Source organism: Branchiostoma lanceolatum, chromosome 6 (assembly GCF_035083965.1).
Source record: "Branchiostoma lanceolatum isolate klBraLanc5 chromosome 6, klBraLanc5.hap2, whole genome shotgun sequence".
Lineage (NCBI taxonomy): Eukaryota > Metazoa > Chordata > Leptocardii > Amphioxiformes > Branchiostomatidae > Branchiostoma > Branchiostoma lanceolatum.
In genome coordinates this window covers 2,170,810-2,195,160 of record NC_089727.1, presented here as the reverse complement: position 1 = coordinate 2,195,160, position 24,351 = coordinate 2,170,810, and the positions used below count along the sequence as shown (strand labels likewise).

General features: G+C 44.2%; 2 protein-coding genes and 1 pseudogene across 4 annotated transcripts; all 3 read left to right on the top strand.

Moving 5' to 3' along the window:
- Positions 1–372: 372 nt before the first annotated feature.
- Positions 373–6,539, top strand: LOC136436152 (hydroxysteroid 11-beta-dehydrogenase 1-like protein). Its single transcript, XM_066429931.1, has 6 exons — positions 373–501; positions 2,646–2,776; positions 3,194–3,305; positions 3,475–3,702; positions 4,262–4,428; positions 4,999–6,539. Exons 1-6 carry the CDS (start codon positions 414–416, stop codon positions 5,188–5,190), a joined length of 918 nt encoding a protein of 305 aa, XP_066286028.1. The 5' UTR covers positions 373–413; the 3' UTR covers positions 5,191–6,539.
- A 5,083-nt stretch (positions 6,540–11,622) lies between these two features.
- LOC136436149 (hydroxysteroid 11-beta-dehydrogenase 1-like protein) lies at positions 11,623–24,236 on the top strand. Of its 3 annotated transcripts, none has more exons than XM_066429928.1 (6): positions 11,623–11,801; positions 20,724–20,854; positions 21,318–21,429; positions 22,117–22,344; positions 22,953–23,119; positions 23,524–24,236. In XM_066429928.1, exons 1-6 carry the CDS (start codon positions 11,708–11,710, stop codon positions 23,710–23,712), a joined length of 921 nt encoding a protein of 306 aa, XP_066286025.1. In that variant the 5' UTR covers positions 11,623–11,707; the 3' UTR covers positions 23,713–24,236. The 3 variants fall into 3 exon arrangements, with proteins under 3 accessions (XP_066286025.1, XP_066286024.1, XP_066286026.1); XM_066429927.1 differs by lacking the exons at positions 20,724–20,854; positions 21,318–21,429; positions 22,117–22,344; positions 22,953–23,119; positions 23,524–24,236 and adding exons at positions 12,198–12,328; positions 12,499–12,610; positions 13,049–13,273; positions 13,591–13,757; positions 14,171–14,995 and having other exon boundaries at positions 11,640–11,801; XM_066429929.1 differs by lacking the exon at positions 11,623–11,801 and adding an exon at positions 19,206–19,293.
- On the top strand, positions 15,356–18,287 carry LOC136436164 (hydroxysteroid 11-beta-dehydrogenase 1-like protein; annotated as a pseudogene).
- Positions 24,237–24,351: the final 115 nt, after the last annotated feature.

Here is a 24,351-nt window from a genome sequence, read left to right as displayed (position 1 = left end):
CGGTTTCTAGCACATGCGTCCGAGATCGCGCTGCGAAGGTACGCTGTGATTATGGCCAACCGTTGATACCACTTGATACAGGAGCACATACTGTCTTGCACATACGGTTGACAACAATGCATTGGAAAATGGCTTGATATGAAAATATTGTCAACAGTGGAAAGTTTGCACTACTGACAGGATGACACTGTCAGCAGAAGGACAATTTGTTCTGATATGATCCTGTCAACAGTGGGTGACGGGATCATCTGGTCAATAGCCTCAGGCATGGGACATGCACTTCGTTAGGCATGACCAGGTCTGCCGTAAAATTACAACGGTCCGTTTTGCGGCCTGAGCCTGAGTCAACATCAGGTGTTTGCTGTGCGCCATTGTCTTACCTGTTCCAGTCCTTGTGTGAATAAGCGCACACGATGTCGCTCCTAGTGCGAGTCAGTCTGTTGGTGTTACTTGGCGCCTTTGCCGTCGGAATCTACTGGAACTACGATGGCTTCGATCCGGGTAAGTCGCTGCCGTGACTTCCCTCTGCAGGCCTAGGCGTATTCGTCGAAGTAGACTCGTGCGACAGGCCTGAGACAGAAAACTCATGTTTGGGACAGTCGTGTGCGTGTCGTGCAAAGTCCAGTTGTCTTGGGACGGGAAAGATTACCATAGATCCTTTCTGGACGGTTGGTTCTGTCAAAGCCTCTCTAGAAGGACTGTGGCGAAAATCTAGTCTCCAAGCAGATCTTTCGATGGCAAAGACAGTCACCAACCGGCAAAAGGAGTTTTATTGGCCAATGAAACGCCTTTTGCCGGTTGGTTACTGTCGGTGCCACCGAAAGATCTGTTTGGAGATTACCAAAAATCGTACATAGAATGTAGATGATCATTAACAAAACGTTTGGAACCTATCACTGACGTCGCGGTGGCGTAGTGGCAGGGTGGTCCGGTACGAATCCGGCGTTCCAGAGATACCGGGTTCGAATCCGGCGTTCCCTGATTTGTCCCGTTGACGTTGTGCCCTTGGGAAAGGCACTTTACATGACTCTCCCCACTTTACCTAGGTGAAAATGAGTACCTAGCTTCGGTTAGGGACGTCCCTCGGACAGGACGTTAAATGGAGGTACCGTGTTCGAGGAGAGCCCTCAAGCACGTTAACACACGAAAAGAGTAGGGGTCCTGCCCGGTGTGTGGATCATATAAATCTGTCCGGATATGCAGCTTGTATTCTTCAGTACAAACCTGGTGTGTTACGCCTTAATGCGGTTTACCGAGGTGTGCAATACAAACAAAAACTGACAAGGCCGTCTATTTGCTCTGAGCTGACCACAAGATCAGGTAACCATTTAGTCAACTTTTAGTTAAGGTCGGCATGGTCGCCAGTGAGACCGTGGCAGAAAAAAATATATCGTTTCCAAGGCTTTGTTCGTGCTACCTCTGATGAAGTGCTAAAACATCGCGACTAAGCGTAACGTGGGTATAATTTATGCACAAGTTGCGTAATTCATCTAAGTGGGAAAATGATAGGCAGTTCATACTTAAAACATGTGCAAATTAGTCATGAAAAGTGTGTATAACCAGACATAGATTATGTAAATGTGGAATGAATGAAATATTTCATGGTGGAATGAGGTCTCCAAACTGTCGTGTTTTGTCTGTGGAAGCAGGCAGACAGGCAAGCCACAACCACTTCTTCTCTAATGGGACATACTCGTACATTTCATGCGATCTATGTTTATCGTAAAACGACGACGTACCTGTTTTGCGGCCTGAGCTTGAGTCTACAGCAGTCATTTGCTGTGCACCGTTATCTTACGTTTAAGGAAGTGGCTACTGACAGGACGATCCTGTCAGCAGTGGAAAAATCTGCACTGCTGACAGGATGATCTTGTCAATACCCGTAGGCTACGTGTAACGTTTGGAACCTATTATTGACAAAATAAGGTTGACCAAAATTAGGTAACCCTTTTTTTAACTTGTAAGGTGGGCGTGGTCACTAGGGAGGCCGTGACGGAAAAAAACTATTGCTTGCCATGCTTCGTTCGTGCTTCTCCCTTTGATGAAGTACTAAAACATGGCGACTGAGCATAACGTGGGCTAGTTTGTTGGTCTCACTGGTGCTGTATCTGTCGCAGAGTACCATAGCTACTATGTTCTTTCTTTATCTTTATTAATTATTGCCAAAAGACAATACAAAGTGGAGCGCCAGGCAGACAAGCTAATGTTGTGGACCACTCAACTTTATAATTACACTGAATACAACAATAAAACACTTAGGCAATTCATAGAAGGATACAATTCAAAATAATGCAGTAAATACTAAGTGCAGAGTTTAGAGGTGTCTCAGCTGGAAGCTAGGGCGCAGCAAATCTTTTTGCTGTTGCAATATACGTGTGCAGTGCCCCAGACAGTTGTTTGTTTATCTCGAAGTTGTGGGCTACTTACCCCTGGAGTAAGAGAGATGTAGTAGGGCGTTGCTGTACAAGACGTTCAACGATGGAAGAGAGGGTGTATCGCGGGTCAGAATATAGGGGGCAGTGCAACAAGTAGTGCTGGCTACTATGGTTTCGATCCATGTGAATATCAGTTATGTAACTCCCATCGTTGGTTACAAGTGATTACAAAAATCCTTGACGTATCGCATGGTTGGCATTGTCCCTTAGAATCTGTGCGGGGGGCAACAGTCGTCATCACGGGCTGCAGTACCGGTATCGGCGAAGAGATGGCGCACCAGTACGCCCGGCTGGGAGCAAAGATCCTCATCACAGCCAGAAGGGAAAACAGGCTGAAGGAGGTGAGGAAACATCTTTACAGACATTGTCACTACCTCCGTGAAAACGGAGGTATTGTTTTCGGGTTTCTGTTTGTTTGTTTGCTTGTTTGTCTGGCTGTGTGTGTGCGTGTGTGTCTGTGTAGGGGGGGGGGGGTGAATGTGCATGTTTTTCCGCTGGCCCGGGTCCAATGTGGCAGGATATGAGACAGAAAATGGTGTAACTGGAGCCGGAGACTGGCAGGATGAGAGGGCTGGTTTGGCTCGGGTCCAAAGTCAGGAAGGCATAAAAATGCGAAGAAATAAATTCACGATCACGAATAAAACAAGAAGTTAATGATCTATACATAAGACCATGAAAAGTATGGGAGTAATGTCGTGAAAAGACCTTACAAGTTAAGAGAAAATTGTCTTAGTGGATCAATGTTAATTTCCCCCGAGGTCGTAGCGAAGGCGAAGTCTCTGGGTGCCCAGGAGGCGCACTACGTGGCCGGGGACATGGGGAAGGCGGAGGACTGTGAGAGAACCATTCAAACAGCCAAGGAGAAATTCGGTAGGGGGGTAAACATGCAATTGAGAGCCTTTCTTCTGCACTTTGTCTGTGCTCTTTTTATTTGAATAACGTATAATCACGTCAAGGAGTGCTTATTTATTATTAGGTTCCTAGATTTAAAACTACTTACTGTAGAATCAGAGTTTGAATTGTACCCTTCGTACTTCAGGTCGGCTGGACTACTTGGTACTTAATCACGTTGGGTCCAGTTTCAAATCTCTAGACTTCAAATTCAACGAGGGCAAGGCTTGGGGCGACAACCCTGAGATGGACTTCTTAGACTTTTTCGTGGACTACCTGAACGTGAACCTGGTCAGTTACGTCCGGTTGGCCTCCCTGGCCCTGCCTCTGCTGAAGGAGAGCAGCGGACACATCGTGGTGGTGTCCACGGGTCTCGGTAAATGTCTTTCCGTTCATGTATCCTGAGCATACATGCAACCATTACAGTGAAAAATCTGTCTCAGATATACGTTATCTGCTTTACACGAGCAAAGTGTGTCCTACTAGTGCCAAGGTGTTCTAAATATAACTGGGGGTTCTTAGGGGGTTCTTTACGTTCGATCTGGTGTTCGACAGGATCGGTCGATTGTTTTCGGCAAGTGTGCGTGGCAAACAGCTGGCTAGGGCCTGCTCTATACTGGCAAGGCCCGATTTCATTTGCACTGAGAGTGTAGTGCTAACTTAGTTGAGCTTAGTGCATTGAATTGAATTGCAACCTTAACGCCCTGAACAGACAAATTAGCTATCACCAGGTGGCTAACACTTATGTTTGTGACTTGATTGTCTTGCAACAGAGGTCATCGGTTGATTTGAAAAGTAGAGGAGACCATACATATCAAGGCGTTTGGCACGAATAAACAGCGCTGTAGTTTTTAAGGCTAGCCCATGTGGAGGTAAATAATATGTATTTGCTTTCAAACGTTACCTTACTAATTGATTTTGTATTCTGTCTGTAGGCAAAATACCGTGGCCAAACGTAAGCTCCTACTGCTCTGCGAAGTTCGCGTTGGACGGGTTCTTCAGCTCCCTCCGTGTGGAACTGATGAAGGCTCAGCAGGACGTGTCCGTCACTCTCGCCGTGCTGGGATACATCGGCACCCCAAAAGTCGTCCGAAATTTACAGGTAAGGCCGTACCGATTTGATTATATGGATGACATCCTCTGGGTACTCCAAAATGATGCGAGCGTGCGAATAAATAGTTGGGCTCCAAAAACAAGTTCATTGTGGAATCTAAGTGTTCAGGAAGGTTGAACAAATGACTGAACAAACATGACATGGTATACCGAACACTTGCACTGATAAACATGCCAAAAAAGTGACTTAGACCAAAAGATTTTTGCTTGCACACAACAAACCAAGGCTGACTAAATCTCGCTCCTAGCGGCCGGTCCCATGGTTACCGTCCCGTAGAGGGGGTCATTGACCTCCGCCAGTGAGAGACTCTCACAGGCTATCAACAAACCTTACAAAGACCGTCATACTATTCATTACACTATGACTCAACCAATGGTTTTATTCTTAATTTTTTTTAGTCAGTTTGCACCAGTTAAAGTGATTAACACCAGGTTGAAAAGTATGGATACCATACAAACTATTCAGATCTGTACCACTATACTATGATATAATGGTTATTGGGCGAGGTGATGTCCATGTTGACTCTAATACAACCCTTCTGCCTATTTGATTTTCCAGAACTCAGCAGAGATGCTGAACATGGTAGCTCCAGTAGACCAGGCCGCCATGGCCATCATCCGGGGAGGCGCGACTAGAGCTCGGGAAATTTACTATCCCTTCTACACCTGGGCTTTACCGAAAGTCGGCGCGTTGATGCCGCAACTTACGGACTACATTTCCTCTAAAGTTGATTTGGCACCAGACAACTAACGATTTGTTCATAGGATGCTCACATGTCCCCTTCTTTTCGTAGCTTTTCTTCTACCCAGTTTCAAAGATATACGCCAAAAATAGTGAATTGAATGACATTTTGAACCAGCCAGACGTTTCAGACAGCATCCGCTGTCTTTCGTCAGTGACTAAAGGGAAGAACTGATGGAGAAACAGGTTTTAAACCAAAACTCTGTCAGAGTTGAAATGTTAATGAGGTGAAGACGATTTAGGATGGTTCAAAGACTAAGTCAATGTTGTATGCTAATACTAGTAAGTCAATAAAATGAGATAAAAGCATTCAACTTTGTACACATGTCATTATCATGTAAACAACATGAATCATGGCTTGTGAGACTTCCTAGGAGATTCAAACTCTCAATTCAAGATAACAATTTGTTGCTACATCAAAATTAGTCTCAAAATCCGTCATTTCATTTTTTTGATCAAATCTAATAAACAAACTACATAGCATACACCAGTTGTTGCTGAAAATCCCATCGGTCTCACCAAATATAATACTAAATTCTTACATAGGAAACGTTAACAAATTATGTCTGTCCTACTAAACGGCGCGGTCACCTTGTTCGTACGATTTTGATGTCATATGATTTTTTAGCAGGTTGTGTCAGAAACAACCGCCGACAATGATCTAAAACAGCCTTTGCCGTAATAAGACAGCTGGTATGTGAATAAAAGTTGAACTGAAAGTTGCCAACACAAAAGTTGGACTTTCAAAAATTTTCGACGGTACTTCTGTGGTTGGCCCTGTCCCTTCTGTTGCCTGGGTCGGTACTTCTGTGGTTGGACCTGTCCCTTCTGTTGCCTGGGTCGGTACTTCTGTGGTTGGCCCTGTCCCTTCTGTAGCCTGGGTCGGTACTTCTGTGGTTGGCCCTGTCCCTTCTGTAGCCTGGGTCGGTACTTCTGTGGTTGGACCTGTCCCTTCTGTTGCCTGGGTCGGTACTTCTGTGGTTGGACCTGTCCCTTCTGTTGCCTGGGTCGGTACTTCTGTGGTTGGCCCTGTCCCTTCTGTAGCCTGGGTCGGTACTTCTGTGGTTGGCCCTGTCTCTTCTGTAGCCTGGATCGGTCCTTCTGTCGTGACCCCTGTCCCGAGTGTAGTTGACAGCTCTGTTGTTTCTGTATGGAGAGATATGTAAAATTATATAATGCCATTGCAAGTGTCGAAAGCGATTTAGTGGCTAGAGGAAGAAGAACTTTATTGCACGACAATTGTAACTGGTACAATGTATGGCAACTTACGCATATGAGAGTTTAACTATTGCTAATAGTTAACAAATACAAAGAACTAATCTAATCTATGACTAATAGAAGACGGCTCCCCAGGAGGCCTTGGCATTACAGATTGTCATAATACACTGTCAGTTATTTTATTTCATTTTGATGAAATAAAACTTATACATCAACTACATAGCATGCACTTGTTGTCGCTGAACGTTCCATCCGTCTAACCAAATATGATGCACATCGAACATACACTTCATGCGATCCAGGCTAAAACGACGACGTCCCCGTTTTACGGCTCAAGGGAGAGTCGATATACCAGATGCATATTTCCAGTGACATTTGTCCTCCCTGCTCCTTTCTCTGTTTAAACACACACGGTATCGCTTCTAGTGCTCATTTTGCGGCCCGAGCCTGAGTCCACAGCAGGTGTTTACTTTGCACCATTGTGTTACGTGTCCCCTTCCTTGTGTAAATCAGCACACACGATGTCACCCCTAGTGCGAGTCAGTCTGTTGGTGTTACTTGGCGCCTTTGCCGTCGGAATCTACTGGAACTACGATGGCTTCGATCCGGGTAAGTCGCTGCCGTGACTTCCCTCCACAGGCCTAGGCGTATTCGTCGAAGTAGACTCGTGCGACAGGCCTGAGACATAAAACTCATGTTTGGGACAGTCGTGTGCGTGTTGTGCAAAGTCCAGTTGTCTTGGGACGGGAAAGATTACCATAGATCCTTTCTGGACGGTTGGTTCTGTCAAAGCCTCTCTAGAAGGACTGTGGCGAAAATTTAGTCTCCAAGCAGATCTTTCGATGGCAAAGACAGTAACCAACCGACAAAAGGAGTTTTATTGGCCAATGAAACGCCTTTTGCCGGTTGGTTACTGTCGTTGCCACCGAAAGATCTGTTTGGAGATTACCAGAAAATCGTACATAGAATGTAGATGATCATTAACAAAACGTTTGGAACCTATCACTGACGTCGCGGTGGCGTAGTGGCAGGGTGGTCCGGTACGAATCCGGCGTTCCAGAGATACCGGGTTCGAATCCGGCGTTCCCTGATTTGTCCCGTTGACGTTGTGCCCTTGGGAAAGACTCTCCCCACTTTACCTAGGTGAAAATGAGTACCTAGCTTCGGTAAGGGACGTCCCTCGGATAGGACGTTAAATGGAGGTACCGTGTTTGAGGAGAGCCCTCAAGCACGTTAACACACGAAAAGAGTAGGGGTCCTGCCCGGTGTGTGGATCATATAAATCTGTCCGGATATGCAGCTTGTATTCTTCAGTACAAACCTGGTGTGTTACGCCTTAATGCGGTTTACCGAGGTGTGCAATACAAACAAAAACTGACGAGGCCGTCTATTTGCTCTTAGCTGACCACAATCAGGTAACCATTTAGTCAACTTTTAGTTAAGGTGGGCATGGTCGCCAGTGAGACCGTGGCAGAAAAAATATATCGTTTCCAAGGCTTTGTTCGTGCTACCTCTGATGAATGCTAAAACATCGCGACTAAGCGTAACGTGGGTATAATTTATGCACAAGTTGCGTAATTCATCTAAGTGGGAAAAGGATAGGCAGTTCATACTTAAAACATGTGTAAATTAGTCATGAAAAGTGTGTATAACCAGACATAGATTATGTAAATGTGGAATGAATGAAATATTTCATGGTGGAATGAGGTCTCCAAACTGTCGTGTTTTGTCTGTGGAAGCAGGCAGACGGGCAAGCCACAACCACTTCTTCTCTAATGGGACATACTCGTACATTTCATGCGATCCATGTTTATCGTAATTAAAACGACGACGTACCTGTTTTGCGGCCTGAGCTTGAGTCTACAGCAGTTATTGCCTGTGGGTTGTGGCTACTGTCAGGATGATCCTGTATGCAGTAGAAATTTTTGCACTGCATACAGGATGATCCTGTCAGCAGTAGAAAAATTTGCACTGCTGTCAGGATCATCCTGTATGCAGTGCAAAAATTTCTACTGCATACAGGATCATCCTGTATGCAGTGCAAAAATTTCTACTGCCGCACAGGATCATCCTGTATGCAGTGCAAAAATTTCTACTGCATACAGGATTTTTCCTGTATGCAGTGCAAAAATTTCTACTGCTGACAGGAAAAATTTTCAGCCAATCAGAGCTCGCAAAAAGATTGCCCGCGCGAAAGGACTCAGCGAGGAACATGGCGGCAGCCATGAAGGCTGGAGATAAGTTTTCCAACTGGGCGGATTTCCAGGCCGCCCTGTTACTGAATGAGTACCAAGTGGCGAGCAGTAAACAAGACATGACTCGTAATAATAGAGCACAACCACACCTGTCTGATGAAGTCATGGGATTTATTGAACAATTGACATTAGGATCCAGTGGGAGGGGGGTGGATTCCTTCTAATAAGTTCTATTAAAAGTGCGTTTCTCAAGCTGTCGATTCGACAAAGGATTCGACGGATTCAAAAATTTCAGCATAAAAAAGAGTCAGTTGTGATAACGAAACGGCTGTTACTTGTACGTTGTACGTTAACTAGTAGTTCAGCTCAATTAATAGAGGGCTCGGATGGGAGTAACAGTACCCAGGAGCATGTCAGAAATTTGGCACCTAACATCGATGATATTTGAGATAAAACATGACTATAATCACGATCCGAAATATGCCCCATGAATAGGTTAAGCCTAGCTGAAATTATGAAATTAAAATTGCCCGGTTTCCAGCTCATGCGTTCGCCGGATCCGATCGGATCGCGCTGATATCACCTGGTAGGTCCTTAGATACGCTGTGATGATGGCCGACATCTTGAAACACCTAATATCTGCTGTTACCGTAGCAATTACATATGCTAGCTTCTAATTGGTTACGAAAATGCATTGAAAAAAGGGACGATCCTGCCAGCAGTACAAAAATTTGCACTGCATACAGGGCGATCCTGTATGCAGTGCAAAATGTTGTACTGCTGGCAGGATCATCCTGTATGCAGTGCAAATTTTTGCACTGCTGGCAGGATCGTCCTGTATGCAGTGCAATTTTTTGTACTGCTGGCAGGATCGTCCTGCCAGCAGTACAAATTTTTGCACTGCTGGCAGGATCGTCCTGCCAGCAGCCTTAGGCTACATGCAATCCAGGCCTGTCGTAAAACGACGACGTCCCCGTTTTGCGGCTCAATCGAGAGTCACTAGTGTAGCAGGTGCTTGCTTCAAGTGACCTTTGTCCTACCTGTTCCTTCCTCTGTATAAACACACATACACTCGCCATGTCGCTCCTAGTGCGGGCTAGTCTGCTGGTGTTACTCGGCGCCGTTGCCGTTGGAATCTACTGGAACTACGATGGCTTCGATCCGGGTAGGTCAGCCTTTACATTGAAACGCCAGCAAACGGCACCTTTATATTGAAAGCCTAAGGCTATTGGCAAGATCATCCTGTCAGCAGTAGAAAAAAATGCAATGCACTACTGACAGGATGATCCTGACAGCAGTGCAAATTTTTCTACTGCTGACAGGGTCGTCCTGTCAGTAGTGCAGATTTTTCCACTGCTAACGGGATTAGTCCTCAACTCTAGAAATAAAGATAGATCCCATTCAACTTCCACTACCAATACCCCCAGATGACCCCGCGAGGGGCAGAGTAATTAGGAGATCCCGGGCTAAGGCGAACAGGCCTCCGGAGCATGGCATGGTAAGACTCAACGGTGGGAGCCGTCACAACTATGCCAGGCAGGGCATTCCACTGAGGAATGGCAATGTTCTGTTTAGGAATGTTCATCGCCACTTCCGAACTCACCGTAGATTGTAGCTGATGTGATGGTTTAGTCACCGTCGGCAACGACGGCCGAAGAACAACAGGAATAATTGCTAGATTTACCTACTATAAAATAATGAACGTCATCAATCATCAAACTTGGAGTCAAGATATTGTGGTGCCTCCGGTCTGGGAATGTTGTGCATCTAACACACGCAGGCGTGGGAACGCTTTGCCTGTGTGTTTTAGGTAACGTTACAATGTTAACAAGCAAAATATTCACACGCGTGTGTGTTTTAGATAACCATATGTCCTGGCGGGAGGCACCGTCATATCTTGACTCAAATTTCGTTTCATGCTTGAATATTCCCATTTTCTCAGGATATACCGGTTACAAGTCCTTATAAAGATCCTTAATGTATGGCATGGTCGACATTGTCCCTTAGAATCTGTACGCGGTGCAACAGTCGTCATCACGGGCTGCAGTACCGGTATCGGCGAAGAGATGGCGTACCAGTACGCCCGGCTGGGAGCAAAGATTCTCATCACAGCCAGGAGGAAGAACAGGCTGAAGGAGGTAAGAAGACTCCGCTTTGCACTGTTTCATTTTGATCAATCTTCCAAACACCACAAAAAACGCGTAAGGAAGTTTTGTCTTCTACCTCCGTGAAAACAAAGATACCGTTTTCAGTTTGTTTGTTTGTTTGTCTTGGTGTGTGTTCTCAGGTATTTGAATATTGTATTGATTGACAAGCCAAGGAGAAATTTGGTATGGCGATAAACTATCTGAAATAAATTTTGAAAAATAGTGGTTACCCGTAAGTATATGATTCGGCTAGTTTAGGATTTTGCACACTGGAAATGAATTATTTGGTTATCTGGAATTAATGAATAGTTACGTGGAACTCTAATGATTTGGTTGAGTAAAGCTAATGGTTCGGTTACCGGGAAGTTAATGATTTGGTCATCTGATAGTTAATGACTTCACGTGACAACTAAGGGAGTAAATAGTAGAAATCTAATAGTTAAGTTCAGGTATAAAGTAGTACAGCACAATAGATGCAAAAGCCGTAGATTTTCTTCTGTGCAAGACGGCGCGGTAAAACTGTGCTGCATGGTAGAAGAATTAACAAATGTGTATGAGATTGATTAGAACGTTTGCTCCGTCGTTGTGCGTTGCCTGCTGTTCACATGAATTCCGCTAAGCGTCTTGTAAAAGGCTGCGTCACAAGAGAACGAGGTGCTGACGGGGTTCTTTTCATCATATTATTAGCAGCTACTAGTAGTTCATTTCACATGTTAGTCACGATTGTGCCCTGAATTCAAACATACGCAATTTCCATACTTAAACATTTCTTGTGTACCCTATACTATACAGTTTGAAGGGTCGAATCCTCTTAATTTGGCGTCCCCAACCACGTAAATCCTAAATCCCCATAGGCAAAATACTGTGGAGACAGCACGTGGAAGGAGGTCAGGGTCAGAAAGTCATTGTGCAATGACCCGAGACACTGGGTTGTATTGCTTGCATTGAAGAGCGAGTGGTATTCTAATGACAATGTCTCGTTTACTGTGGTTTAGTTTGTTCATGTTACTCGGTGCTGTGGCTGTCGGGATCTACTGGAACTACGATGGCTTCGATCCAGGTAAATGGGGGTGTCTGTCTGATTCATAGGTGTAGTATAGATAGAACCGACGAAGCATATAAGGAAGTATGGACATAGCCCTTCATAGAACTAGTGTTTGCAGGTCACCCCCTAAAGCTAGGAATCAATGATTATATTTTAGATCAGATCTAGAACGCAGATGAGGTCTTGGAGAGACTTAAGGGCTCTTAAAATTTGCGAAAATGGGTGAAATTGGGCGTTACCTTTGCCCTTATTTACGGTCACGGTTCACCGAAGCGGGAAAGTCGATCAACCGGTGGGCGGGCCGCTCCAAAAAGACTGCTTGTTTGTGAGATACGGAAAATAACAGTTCAACAATCCTTTACTAGTGATCACCTCTACATAAAGGCTACTTTTTATGTAATTAACGAGCAGAATCTCTGCGGGGGGCCACCGTCGTCATCACGGGCTGCAGTACCGGTATCGGCGAAGAGATGGCGTACCAGTACGCCCGGCTGGGAGCAAAGATCCTCATCACAGCCAGGAGGGAGAACAGGCTGAAGGAGGTGAGAATATGTTTTGTTACCATCGCCGAGAAAGTTACGTTTTCGGTGCAGTTCGTGTTTAATTCCCATTATTAAGGATTGTTATTTCATCATTTTGTTACCGTTGGAAGTGTGCCGTACAATTCATGAAATATATCTAAATACGTCTCTGGCGCTTGGTTTTTCCTCAGGTCGTAGCGAAGGCGAAGTCCCTGGGTGCCCAGGAGGCGCACTACGTGGCCGGGGACATGGGGAAGGCGGAGGACTGTGAGAGAACCATTCAAACAGCCAAGGAGAAATTCGGTAAGCCCCATAAGTCATCGATACGATTAAAAAATCGCCAGGAAATAAGCACAAAACCGGGGGTGGGGTCGCGAGGCACAACAGCCACGCGTTCGGCCCAGAACCCAATAGGTCCCGGGCTATGTCACCGATCGTGTACCCTTGGGAAAGGCACTTTAGACGACGTCACTGAAAATAAGTACCTAGCTTCGGCTAGGGACGTCCCTCGGATTGGAGGTCCCGTGTTTGAGGAGAGCCACACCTCGAGCACGTTAAAGAACCCGCCACACTCATCGAAAAGAGTAGGGGTCCTTCCCAGGGAAAGTGGATTAAATCCTACACTAGTATACGGTATATAGGAAACAGAATCTTCAGCAAATTGAAGTTGGTAGCCTAAAAAACAATGAAGACAAAGAAGAAGAACCGTTTAGAAACTTTCTTATTTTTAATCCACTCCAGGTCGGTTGGACTACTTGGTGCTGAACCACATGGGATCCAGTTTCAAGTCTCTACAACAGAAATTTATCGAAGGCACGCTTACGTCTTGGGACCAGGACCCGGATGTGGAGTACTTGGTAGACTTCTTAAACATCAACCTGGTCAGTTACGTCCGGCTGGCCTCCCTGGCTCTGCCTCTGCTGAAGGAGAGCAGCGGACACATCGTGGCAGTGTCTTCTGCATTCGGTAAAATAATTTCGTTAATGCATTGTGAATGCTGTCAAATATAGTGCCAAGTCAATCAGAGAAAAAGAGAGGGAAAGAGAAGGGGAGAGGGAAGGAAAGATTGGGAAGAAAAAGTGAATGAATGAGAGAAAAAGATAACAAGAGAGAGAAAATATTATCTGTATCAAAGAAAGAAAGAGAACGAGAAAGAATAAGGAAAAGGGGAAAGAGAGAGAAAAGTTGTATTGAGACGTACGAAATGTGCGATGAATTTTGACGTTGTTATAATTGATCACTTGATTGTGTTCTTCTTTATCAATTTTCCATTTGCCTTTCAGGAAAAATGTACTGGCCGAACTTGAGCTTCTACAGCTGTGCGAAGTTCGGTCTGGACGGGTTCTTCAGCTCCCTCCGTGTGGAACTGATGAAGGCTCAGCAGGACGTGTCCGTCACTCTGGTAGTGCTGGGTAAAATCGGCACCCCAAAGATTTCTGAAAAGTTGCAGGTAAGCCCGGAATTAGGAGCCATTAGTTTATCATAAGAAGTAAACAAACAAACAACAAACAAACAAAGGAAAACTCAATTTTTCAATCTCTAGATTGTAGTTACCTAATAGATATAGATATTTACAGTTTTTGCGGAAATTTTGACTTTTACTTAGGAAATGAAACTCGTCAATTTGATGGAGTCTTAACAATCCTTGTCTATTCCGAAGCAAGTTGGAGCTGTAATTTCGAATTCCAACACAAAAACTGGACTCAACCAAATTTGCTTATCACTTGACAAAGACTTGAGTTGGACAACCGAAAGTTTCATTTTGTACTGGAAATCACAGCTCAATCTTGCTTCATGAATTATAAAAATGCCACCTTTCAAGCTAACTTTTGACCTTCTCTGTTTGGTTTGGTTTTGCTCCAGGATGTTCCGGGCGGTGATACGGTGCTGGAAGGTGCCGCTCTGAAAGGCGAGACCGCCCTGGTCATCATAAGGGGAGGGGCGACCCGCGCCCGGGAGGTCTACTATCCCTTCTACACCTGGCCTATGGCCAAACTCAGCGGTCTGATGCCGCAGTTCGTGGACTACCTTGCTGTCAGGGTTAACCTGTTACCGGAAAGTTAATGATTTAGTTATCGATAAGTTAACGATATGGTTACCGGAAAGCTAATGATTTGGTTATCGAAAAGTTAATGATATGGTTATCGAAAAGTTAATGATATGGTTACCGAAAAATTAATGATTTCGTTATCAACAAGTTAATGATATGGTTACCGGAAAGTTAATGATTTAGTTTTTGAGAAGTTATTGATTTGGTTACCGGGAAGTTAATGATTTGGTTATCAAGTTGTTAATGATTTAGTTACCCGAAAGATAATGATTTAGTTCTCGAGAAGTTATTGCTTTGGTTACCGGGAAGTTAATGATTTGGTTATCAAGAAGTTAATGATATGGTTACCGGAAAGTTAATGATTTGTTATTGGGAGGTTACTGAAGATGATGATTTTGTTACCAGGTAGTTGACAATTTGGATACCTGAAAATTCCTAATTTGTTAACCTATCAGTTAATGATTTGGTTATCCGGAAGTTTCATAATTTGGTCACCTCCTAATTAATGATTTTGCGCACTGTAAATGAATTATTTGGTAATCTGGAATTAACGAATAGTTACGTGGAAAGCTAATGATTTGGTTACGTAAAGTTAATGGTAAGTAAATGTAAATAAATGTGTATGTGTCTGAGTTTGATTTGGATGTATGCTCGGTCGCTGTGCGTTGGCTGCTGTTTAGACGACTTCCACTCACAGTCATATGAAAGACTGTGTCAAAAGGGAACCAGGCTCGCGATTGGGGGCTACTTTTCATCATCTTCTTTTATTTCTTGCTTACCCCAGTATGAAGTGGATTATTAGCAGCTAGTTCACTTTGACATGTTTGTCAGGATTGTGCCCTGAATTCAAACATACCCAATGTCAATACCTCTCCTGTGCACCCTATACTATAAAGTTTGAAGCGTCGAATCTTCTTAATTTGGCGTCCCTAACCATGTAAATCCCCATAGGCGAAATGCTGTGGCGATATCGAGTCGCTGGCGGTATTTCTCTGACAATGTCACGGCTGCTGTGGGTTGGTTTGTTGGTATCACTCGGTGCAGTAGCCGTCGGGATCTACTGGAACTACGACGGCTTCGATCTAGGTAAATACGTGTTATGTATCTGTCATATGTGTTAGTATAAGAATATAACGTTAAGTATAGAACAGACGAAGTATGGCAGTATGGACATAGCCCTTATTAATGGAACTGGTACACAAAGTGTAATGTATGCGGCACGGGGTTCAACATTTTGTTAATAGACGCTACAACTAGAGAATAGAAGGACATAAGATTCAAGGCGATCAGCTCAGCCATATCTAAGATATTGTGTTTTTCTCGGCGTTTTGTTTCAAGTTCCTTTGTCGATCGAGAACACGTCAGAACAACATACTGAAAAGGGATCTTGACTATTTACTTGAAGTTCATCCCCTAAAGCTAGGAAGCAATGATTATATTTTCGTACAGATATGAATGCAGATGAGGTCTTAAGGGCACTTAACCTTTGCGAAAATGGGTGAAATTTGGGGTTACCCGTGTCCTTATTTACCCTTCATTGCTGGTAACCGGGAAGTCGGTAAGGCCGGCGGGCGGGCTTCGCCAAAAGGATTGCTTCTTTCTCAGGTATGGAAAATTCATCTCCAAGCAGATCTCCACGGTGCCAAAATCGTACAAGCTAGCCAGAGAAGCTCCAGTCAGCCAGAGAAGTTGTCAGGCACCGCCGGTTGCTATAAAAACTCCTTCTGCCAGTTGGATACGGTCTTTGCAACCGTTGGGTCTGCTTGGAGACTAATGGAAAACGACAGTTCAAATCTGTACTAGATTATTATTCATACAATGTATCATTAATGAACAGAGTCTCTGCGGGGGGCCACTGTCGTCATCACGGGCTGCAGTACCGGTATCGGCGAAAAGATGGCGTACCAGTACGCCCGGCTGGGAGCAAAGATCCTCATCACAGCCAGGAGGGAGAACAGACGGAAAGAGGTTACAATATGTTTTTTTTATCACTTTCGATAAGAGAGTTATGTTTTCGGTGCCTTTTGTGTGTTTGTCTCTCTGTGTGTATCCGTATCTGGATCGATATGGCTAGTATACCCGCCCTTCGGCGTAACATACCAGCTTCGTGTGTGTTTATGGACAGTATAACTCGAAAAGATGTGAATGGATACTTATGATATTTGGTAGGTTGGTAGGGGTCGAGAAAAGGAAAGTTCGTTCGTTCAAGTTGTACATGGGCCTCCCGCTGGCTTTCTACGGCGCAGAAAGAAATTCCTTATTTGTTATCTCCTGTTCATTTTGTTCTTGTTGGACATGTGCCGTACAAGTCATGAAATATATCTAAATACGTCTCTGGCGCTTGGTTTTTCCTCAGGTCGTAGCGAAGGCGAAGTCTCTGGGTGCCCAGGAGACGTCCCTCGGAAAGGAGGTCCCGTGTTTGAGGAGACCCACACATGGAGCACGTTAAAGAACCCGCTGCACTCATCGAATAGAGTAGGGGTCCTTCCAGGTGTGAGTGGATCCAACCTTACAGTATACGGTATATCGGACACAGAATCGTCAGCAAGTTGAAGTTGGTAGCCTAAAAAACAAAGAAGACAAGAAGGACCGAATAGTAAAAAAAAACCCTCCAGGTCGGTTGGACTACTTGGTGCTGAACCATGTCGGATCCAGTTACAAGTCTTGACAACAGCAATTCATCGAGGGCAAGCTTAAGTCGTGGGACCAGGACCCAGATGTGGACTTCTTTGTGGATTTTTAAACATCAACCTGGTCAGTTATGTCCGACTGGCCTCCCTGGCCCTGCCTCTGCTGAGGGAGAGCAAAGGACACATCGTGGTACTTTCTTCTGCTGCTGGTAAGATTATTTCTGTTCATGTATTGTTTGCATCAGATGACTGGTAAATACCATCAAAACAATGATATCAACCACTTTGGCGCAGTCTAGCGAGATGTTTTATTAGAAGTTAAAGAAGGCAACGTGGACTTTAAATGGCAAAATAAATAGAGAGGAACGCCGACAATTGATCTGAAGTATCTCTGCACCAATTCATCGTCATCCTCAATACTTAATTGATCGTATTGTATTTTTTGTGTGTTTATCAACAGGCAAAATACCGTGGCCATTCTTGACGTTCTACAGCTCTGTGAAGTTTGCCCTGGACGGGTTCTTCAGCTCCCTCCGTGTGGAACTGATGAAGGCTCAGCAGGACGTGTCCGTCACTCTCGCCGTGCTCGGCCCCATTGCGACTCCGACCATCGTTCAAAGCTTACAGGTAAGACGAAATTACAAGCTAATAGTAGAGCTAGATAAATTCAAAGTCAAATTACGTGAAAAGTTTGCAAGAGGAGTTGGCTGTCCATATTCTTATAGATTTGCAACCGAGCTCTCAGTAGCTATTGGCGGCTAGCTCCTTCACCAGTTATTGATTAGACTACAAATTAAGTTGACAGCATGCTTAAAAAAACGAGGAGTTGAAACCAAATAAACAAACTGAAGATAAGAGACTGGACTATTGTTTGCCTCAAAAGACACAAAAATACCTACTATAAAGGAATGCCTACTAAATATGTTTTTTACAGAACACACCAGAGATGCTGAACATGGTAGCTCCTGTAGGCCAGACCGCCATGGCCATCATCCGAGGAGGGGTGACTAGAGCCCGGGAGATCTACCATCCGTTCTCCGTCTGGCCTTTGGCAAAATTCGGAGCTCTGATGCCGCAAATTATGGACTACCTTAACGCTAAGATTAATATGGTATGATTTACTGTGGCAAGTGTTTATATGTTGTATGTGGGCAGGTCTTGATGAGACCTAGAAATGATTAGATTTTGGGCTCCCTAGCGGCTTGTTATAGGACAGCAATGCGACGTCTGGTTTTGTATCTTTCAATCTGAAGGTGATACGGGCACCAAACTGGAGTGGTATATGGCTAATGTACACGGGAATGAGTAAAACAGGTTTGAACCGTGCAGAAGCATGATGATAGCAGGTGATGATTTGGTTACCAAATTCAACACTTGAGTTACCTTAAAGTGAATACAGGAAGTTAATGATTTGATCACCCGGAGGTTTGATATGGCGTGGCAATTAAGGGAGTATATTGTATAAATCTACTAGTTTTTTTTAACGATCTCGCTCAATGCAAGGCCGTAAGGGGCCACTTCCCAGCATTGAACCAATTGAACTAATGTAGCATACCCATAGGTGAGAGCCAGCGGCGTAGGTTTGTTTTGAAGGTTTGTAGGTTATATTCGGGGGGAAAGCAGTGGGCTGGGAGGGAGTTGATGTATAAAGTTAAGTTCATGTTTAAAGGAGGGCAGCAAAGTAGTTGCAAAAGCCAAAGATATTCTTCTGTGCAAGACAGCGTGGTGGAAACTGTGCTGGATGGTAGAGGAATAAATAAATGTTTGATGAGAACGTTTGGTCGCTCGCTGTGCGTTGGCTGCTGATCGCATGACTTCCGCTAGGCGTCATATAAAAGACTGCGTCAAAAGGGAACGAGGTGGCTACTTTTTTCTTTTATTTGCTGCTGAGCGAACTCAAGATTTATTAGCAGCTAGTTAATTTTGTGCGTGTGTGTGTGGGCGAGTGCGTGTATTCATACATGTCTCCCCTCTCTCTGTGATTTCCACATTACAATGGAGCGTTGTGATACATCCTTAGTGCCATTTTTGTCTGTAAAACTGGACAGACGGGCAATCCTTAAACAACGCTTAGTAACAGTGCACAAGCGGCTTCACGCGGCCCAGGTCTGCCGTAAGTTGACGACACCCCCGTTTTGCGGCGTGGGCTTGAGTCAACAGCAGGTTTCTACTGTGAACCATTGTCTTACCTGTCTAAGCACACACACACACACGCGCGATGTCGCTCCTAGTGCGAGTCAGTCTGTTGGTGTTACTCGGCGCCGTTGCCGTCGGAATCTACTGGAACTACGATGGCTTCGATCCGGGTAAGTCGCTGTGTTGATTTACCCTTGCATTGAAATACCGATAAACAACAGCAAGTTGGGGGGAATTTTGGGGACGAAATTCTATTATATCTTGTATATGAAAAGTCTGCCCGGGATTTCTGTCGACGATTGCTTCTATCATAGCCTTGACGTACACCCTACGACAAAATAAATCGTACAGAGAATGTGACATAACGGTTGGGACTCGAGTGTTTGACAAGATGTGTTCCGTCTTAGTTGATGCATAGGGGATGATTCATTATTCATAGGTGGACGTGATGGTATGTGAGGCACTGTCAGACAAACAGTGTTGATTGTAATGCTTCGCTTGTGCTTCTCTCTTTGATGCAGAACTTTAACGATATTGTGACTGAGTATAACGTGCCTGTTTGTTGTTGGTATTTGGTGCCGAAGCTTATGGGTATCATTGTGTTGATATAGATCTTGTAGCTGTTGTAGGTTTTCAAAGAGTCAGTCATTTACCCTGGAAAATTAAATCCGAATTGCAATACGCTATGCCTACACTGTGCCTGATACGATGCTTTTGTCATCGTTGACAACGTCCGACGACCAACAACAGGAGTATTTGCTAGATTTACCTACTTTCAAATGATAAGCGTCATCAAACATGAAAAAAAGTTGGAGTCAAGATATTGTGGTGCCTCCGGTCTGGGAATATTGTGTATCTAAGACGCGCAGGCGTGGGAATGCTTTGCCTGTGTGTTTTAGGTAACGTTACAATGTTAACAAGCAAAACATTCACACGCGTGTGTGTTTTAGGTTACCATATCTCCCGATGGGAGGCACCGTCATATCTTGACTCAAGTTTCGTTTCGTTTAAGCCTTGAATATTTCCCTTTTCTCTTGATTCACCGGTTACAAGTCCTGAAAGATCCTGAATGTATGGCATGGTTGACATTGTCCCTTAGAGTCTGTACGCGGTGCAACAGACTCCACGGCACGAAAATTGATCCATTACCAATAGCGACAAATGCCAGTTAAAGCCCCCCTGTCACTGGACCCCGTGGTACGCTGGCGGCGTCGCTGCGGGCGATCGAATTGACAAAGCATTAAACTAATTTCATCGAAAAAAACGATTTAAAAAAAGAATTTTTTTTGTGTTTTGTTGTCATTTTGGTCATGGTTTAGTAAAGGGTAACACAAATCCAGCTAAGGACGCATCGACGCCGCCAGCGTGCCACGGGTCCAGTGAGAGGGGGCTTAAGTCCAACAATACCAGGTTAAACTGGCAGTATTTGTTGCTATTGGAAACCAATACTAGACTTACCGGGAATTCATCGCCGTTGGCAAATCCGACTTTTGTTGCAGTGCAGGTTTCGTGGCTTGACACCTGACTTTTTTCTTTGGGTTATCCGGTTACAAGTGCTAAGGCTCATGATTTCACACAATTCACACATATCGTTCTTCAGAATCTGTACGCGGTGCAACTGTCGTCATCACGGGCTGCAGTACCGGTATCGGCGAAGAGATGGCGTACCAGTACGCCCGGCTGGGAGCGAAGATCCTCATCACAGCCAGAAGGGAGAACAGGCTGAAGGAGGTGGGAAGACTCCGTTTTGCACTGTTTCATTTTGATTAACCTTCCAAACACCACAAATAGTGTTTGGAAGTTTTGCCTTCTACCTCCGTGAAAACGAAGGTATCGTTTTTGGTTTGTTTGTTTGTCTAGGTGTGCAGTTATTTGAATATTATATTGAGTGACAGGATGTTCGGCGAAAGATGGTGTAGCCGGAGACTGGCAAGATAACAAGGTTGGCTTGGCCCGGGTACAACGTTGCATTGGGAAGAAAATGCACAGACAGGATTAGCGAGAAATGTTCAATGATGAATAAAACAATAGATTCACAAAAACCTTTTTTTTTCACGGAGGCATATTCAATTTCATTTCATATTTTTGTAAATGACAAATAGCGAAGCTTAGTGGAAGTAGGAAAGTCTGACTGAGAGACAAGTAAGTCATGAAATATAGTTACAAACGTCTCTGGCGTTTGGTTTGCTCTTAGGTCGTAGCGAAGGCGAAGTCTCTGGGTGCCCAGGAGGCGCACTACGTGGCAGGGGACATGGGGAAGGCGGAGGACTGTGAGAGAACCATTCAAACAGCCAAAGAGAAATTCGGTAAGTCGAAAACTGAAGTTTTAGGACATGCGGAGTAGGAGGAGGGTGTTTGACTAGTCTCTACCAGGATTACTGGTAAAATAGTATCTTTTGCAAGAGGAGTCATGCCTCCAATTTGTAACCAATGGACGAATATTCAGACCCCATACCTTCATGATATATTAAGAGTTTGTATACTTATTGTTTTATCTTGTGCCATTGATGATACGAATAAGGTTGCAATCAGTTAGCCAGATCTATTTTAAATGGTGGAATTCTCTACCATAGTTACATGTGTGATTTTTATGTGTGAAAGTCCTTTCCCTTGGTAGAATACCATGTCTATATTTCATGATAATTCATATAAAGGACCAGTTCAGGGTAAGTAACAAATTGACATTGACCTTCGTCTTCCCCAAACTTATCCACAAACCAAATGTCATTAAAATGTATTCAGAGGTTCTCAACAAAATTCGGAACACATATAGACGCACAGACACACACACACACATACAAACACAGCCAGGCAGGCCTAAAAGAACACCTCCTTTTTCTTGAAGGTAATGACCGCCCAACCCTCAGACAAAACAATCCCCATATTGTAACATATTTCTATATTCGTTCAGTCCACAAAATAGTCCGGTAAAGAGTAGTATTCATGCAATAAGGAGATCTAAACGTAACCCTAAGACTTCACATCTTGTGCAGGTCGGTTGGACTACCTGGTGCTGAATCACGTCGGGTCGAGTTTCAAATCTTTTGAGGACATGTTTAGCGATCTGTGGAGGGGCAAGTCTTGGGACGACGACCCGGATATGGACTTCTTCGTGGACTTCTTAAACATCAACCTGATCAGTTACGTCCGGCTGGCCTCCCTGGCCCTGCCTCTGCTGAAGGAGAGCAAAGGACACATCGTGGTCGTCGGGTCTTTGGGAGGTAAGATTAATAAAGAAGAGCGACTGACACATCGTGCCTAGCCTCCATTGCAGGCCTTCCAGGTGGCGCCGGTGATGATTATGTGGGGGATATATAGGTGGCAATACGAAAGACAATAAAGAGGATTTTGTATGATGTTTGATGATTCTAGTGCTATTGTATATATTCCTATGTTTAATCATTTTATGTTATGACCTTTATCTATTATCTATAATGTAATCATAATAAGGGCTCCATTGGAAATCAGTAACTTAGTTAACTGAAGGGACCACCCTAAAGTTTAATAAATAAAAGAGGAAACAAGACTTGTCGGTATGAAATCAATCACAAAAACCTACCTGTACAATCAATGAAAAGGTGAACAAAAACTGTCACAGTTTTGTGCGTATGAGAATGAAGTGGATCCTCGTTGTAGTAAAGAGGTGGTTTTTGTCTGCGTCTGTGTCTTTGCACCTATAAATCAATATACTTTTGATGGATGTGTCTGAAATTTGGCATGTCTGTAATTAAAGAGGGTATTGAACACGTTAGCCTCACCACAAACCAGACACCATAATTACTTCACACAGAATTGTGTGCTAAAGACTGTTGCTCTTCTTTGTGGACAGGAAAGATGCCATTTCCAGGCATGAGCTTCTACAGCTCTGTGAAGTTCGCGTTGGACGGGTTCTTCAGCTCCCTCCGTGTGGAACTGATGAAGGCTCAGCAGGACGTGTCCGTCACTCTCGCCGTGCTGGGTTTCATCGCCACCCCAACATTCTCCAACCATTTAAAAGTACGCAAATAGTTTTATTAGTAAACTAGTAAATTACTGTATTTTGACTTCTTTGCAGCTCAATCCAGATGGTAAGGTGGCCTCGTGGTCAGAGGCTAGTAATTCACGGGGAGGTATTGTTTATGTTCTGTCTATGTCTGTATCTGTTTTGATAAAGCCGGTATAGCAGGTGTGTTACGCCAAAGGGCGGTTAAACCGGCTATATAAATAAAGATACAGATAACCCTTATTCGGCTTCGCAGGCACGCGGCGCGGCAGCAGCTGGTTATATCAGACTGAACGACCTGTCTGTGTCGGTGTTTCCACAGTTATACATTTTCCAAATGCTATCTTCGTATAGCGTGGTTGTGTGGGGGATGTCTTCCTGCCTGTTATTCACTGTGTTCTTCTTTTTTTTACTACAGACTGAGCCAGACGGTGACAAGGTACTGGAAAAATTCGCCCCGACGGACGAGACCGCCCTGGCGGTTATCCGGGGAGGTGCAACCCGCGCACGGGAGATCTACTATCCCTTCCACACCTGGCCCTTTTCCAAACTGAGGGCTCTGGTGCCTGATTATATCGTTGTATTATTTTACAGTATCATTATATGATAACTGGTTGAGTGCTGCGTAACTAAACACCGGACCTGAACTGGGCTTGTAAAAACGTTTTAGGTTCAGAAAAACATCGGACTGCAAAAAGCTATATCTTGCTTATATTCTCATTTCTGTTCTAAACCATCCAAAACCTTCCATAGATCGTTAAATTTGCGCTGGAAAAAGACGGACACATGTTTGCTACTGGTCATGATTTTGCATGTATATTGTTCAAATTTCGTGTGAAATTCATGCAAATATGAGATGATTTACGACTGGAGTTATAAATTATACCATTGTGTTTATGTCGGGGACATCCTGGAATGTTTAAGTTACTAATTTATCTATTCATGCTGAATCTGTATCTGTCAGGAATTTCTCAATGTAAGACACCGCTTTGTTGCTATGTATCTTAATGCGCCATAAAACACTGTCATTATGTTTCGATTGATCGAATGATACTGATATATACACGAACTGCATAGAATCTAAGTCGTTGCGATGTAGAGTCCCACCAGCACGTTAATAAACTCTTATGTTGGAAATTGTGCCTCGAAATTGGCATCAAAATGTGGTACACAACTCGTCCATTGTGTTCCATGTGCTTATTTATATATTTCTATATCGCAATAGGAATACTAGCAATACGTCGTG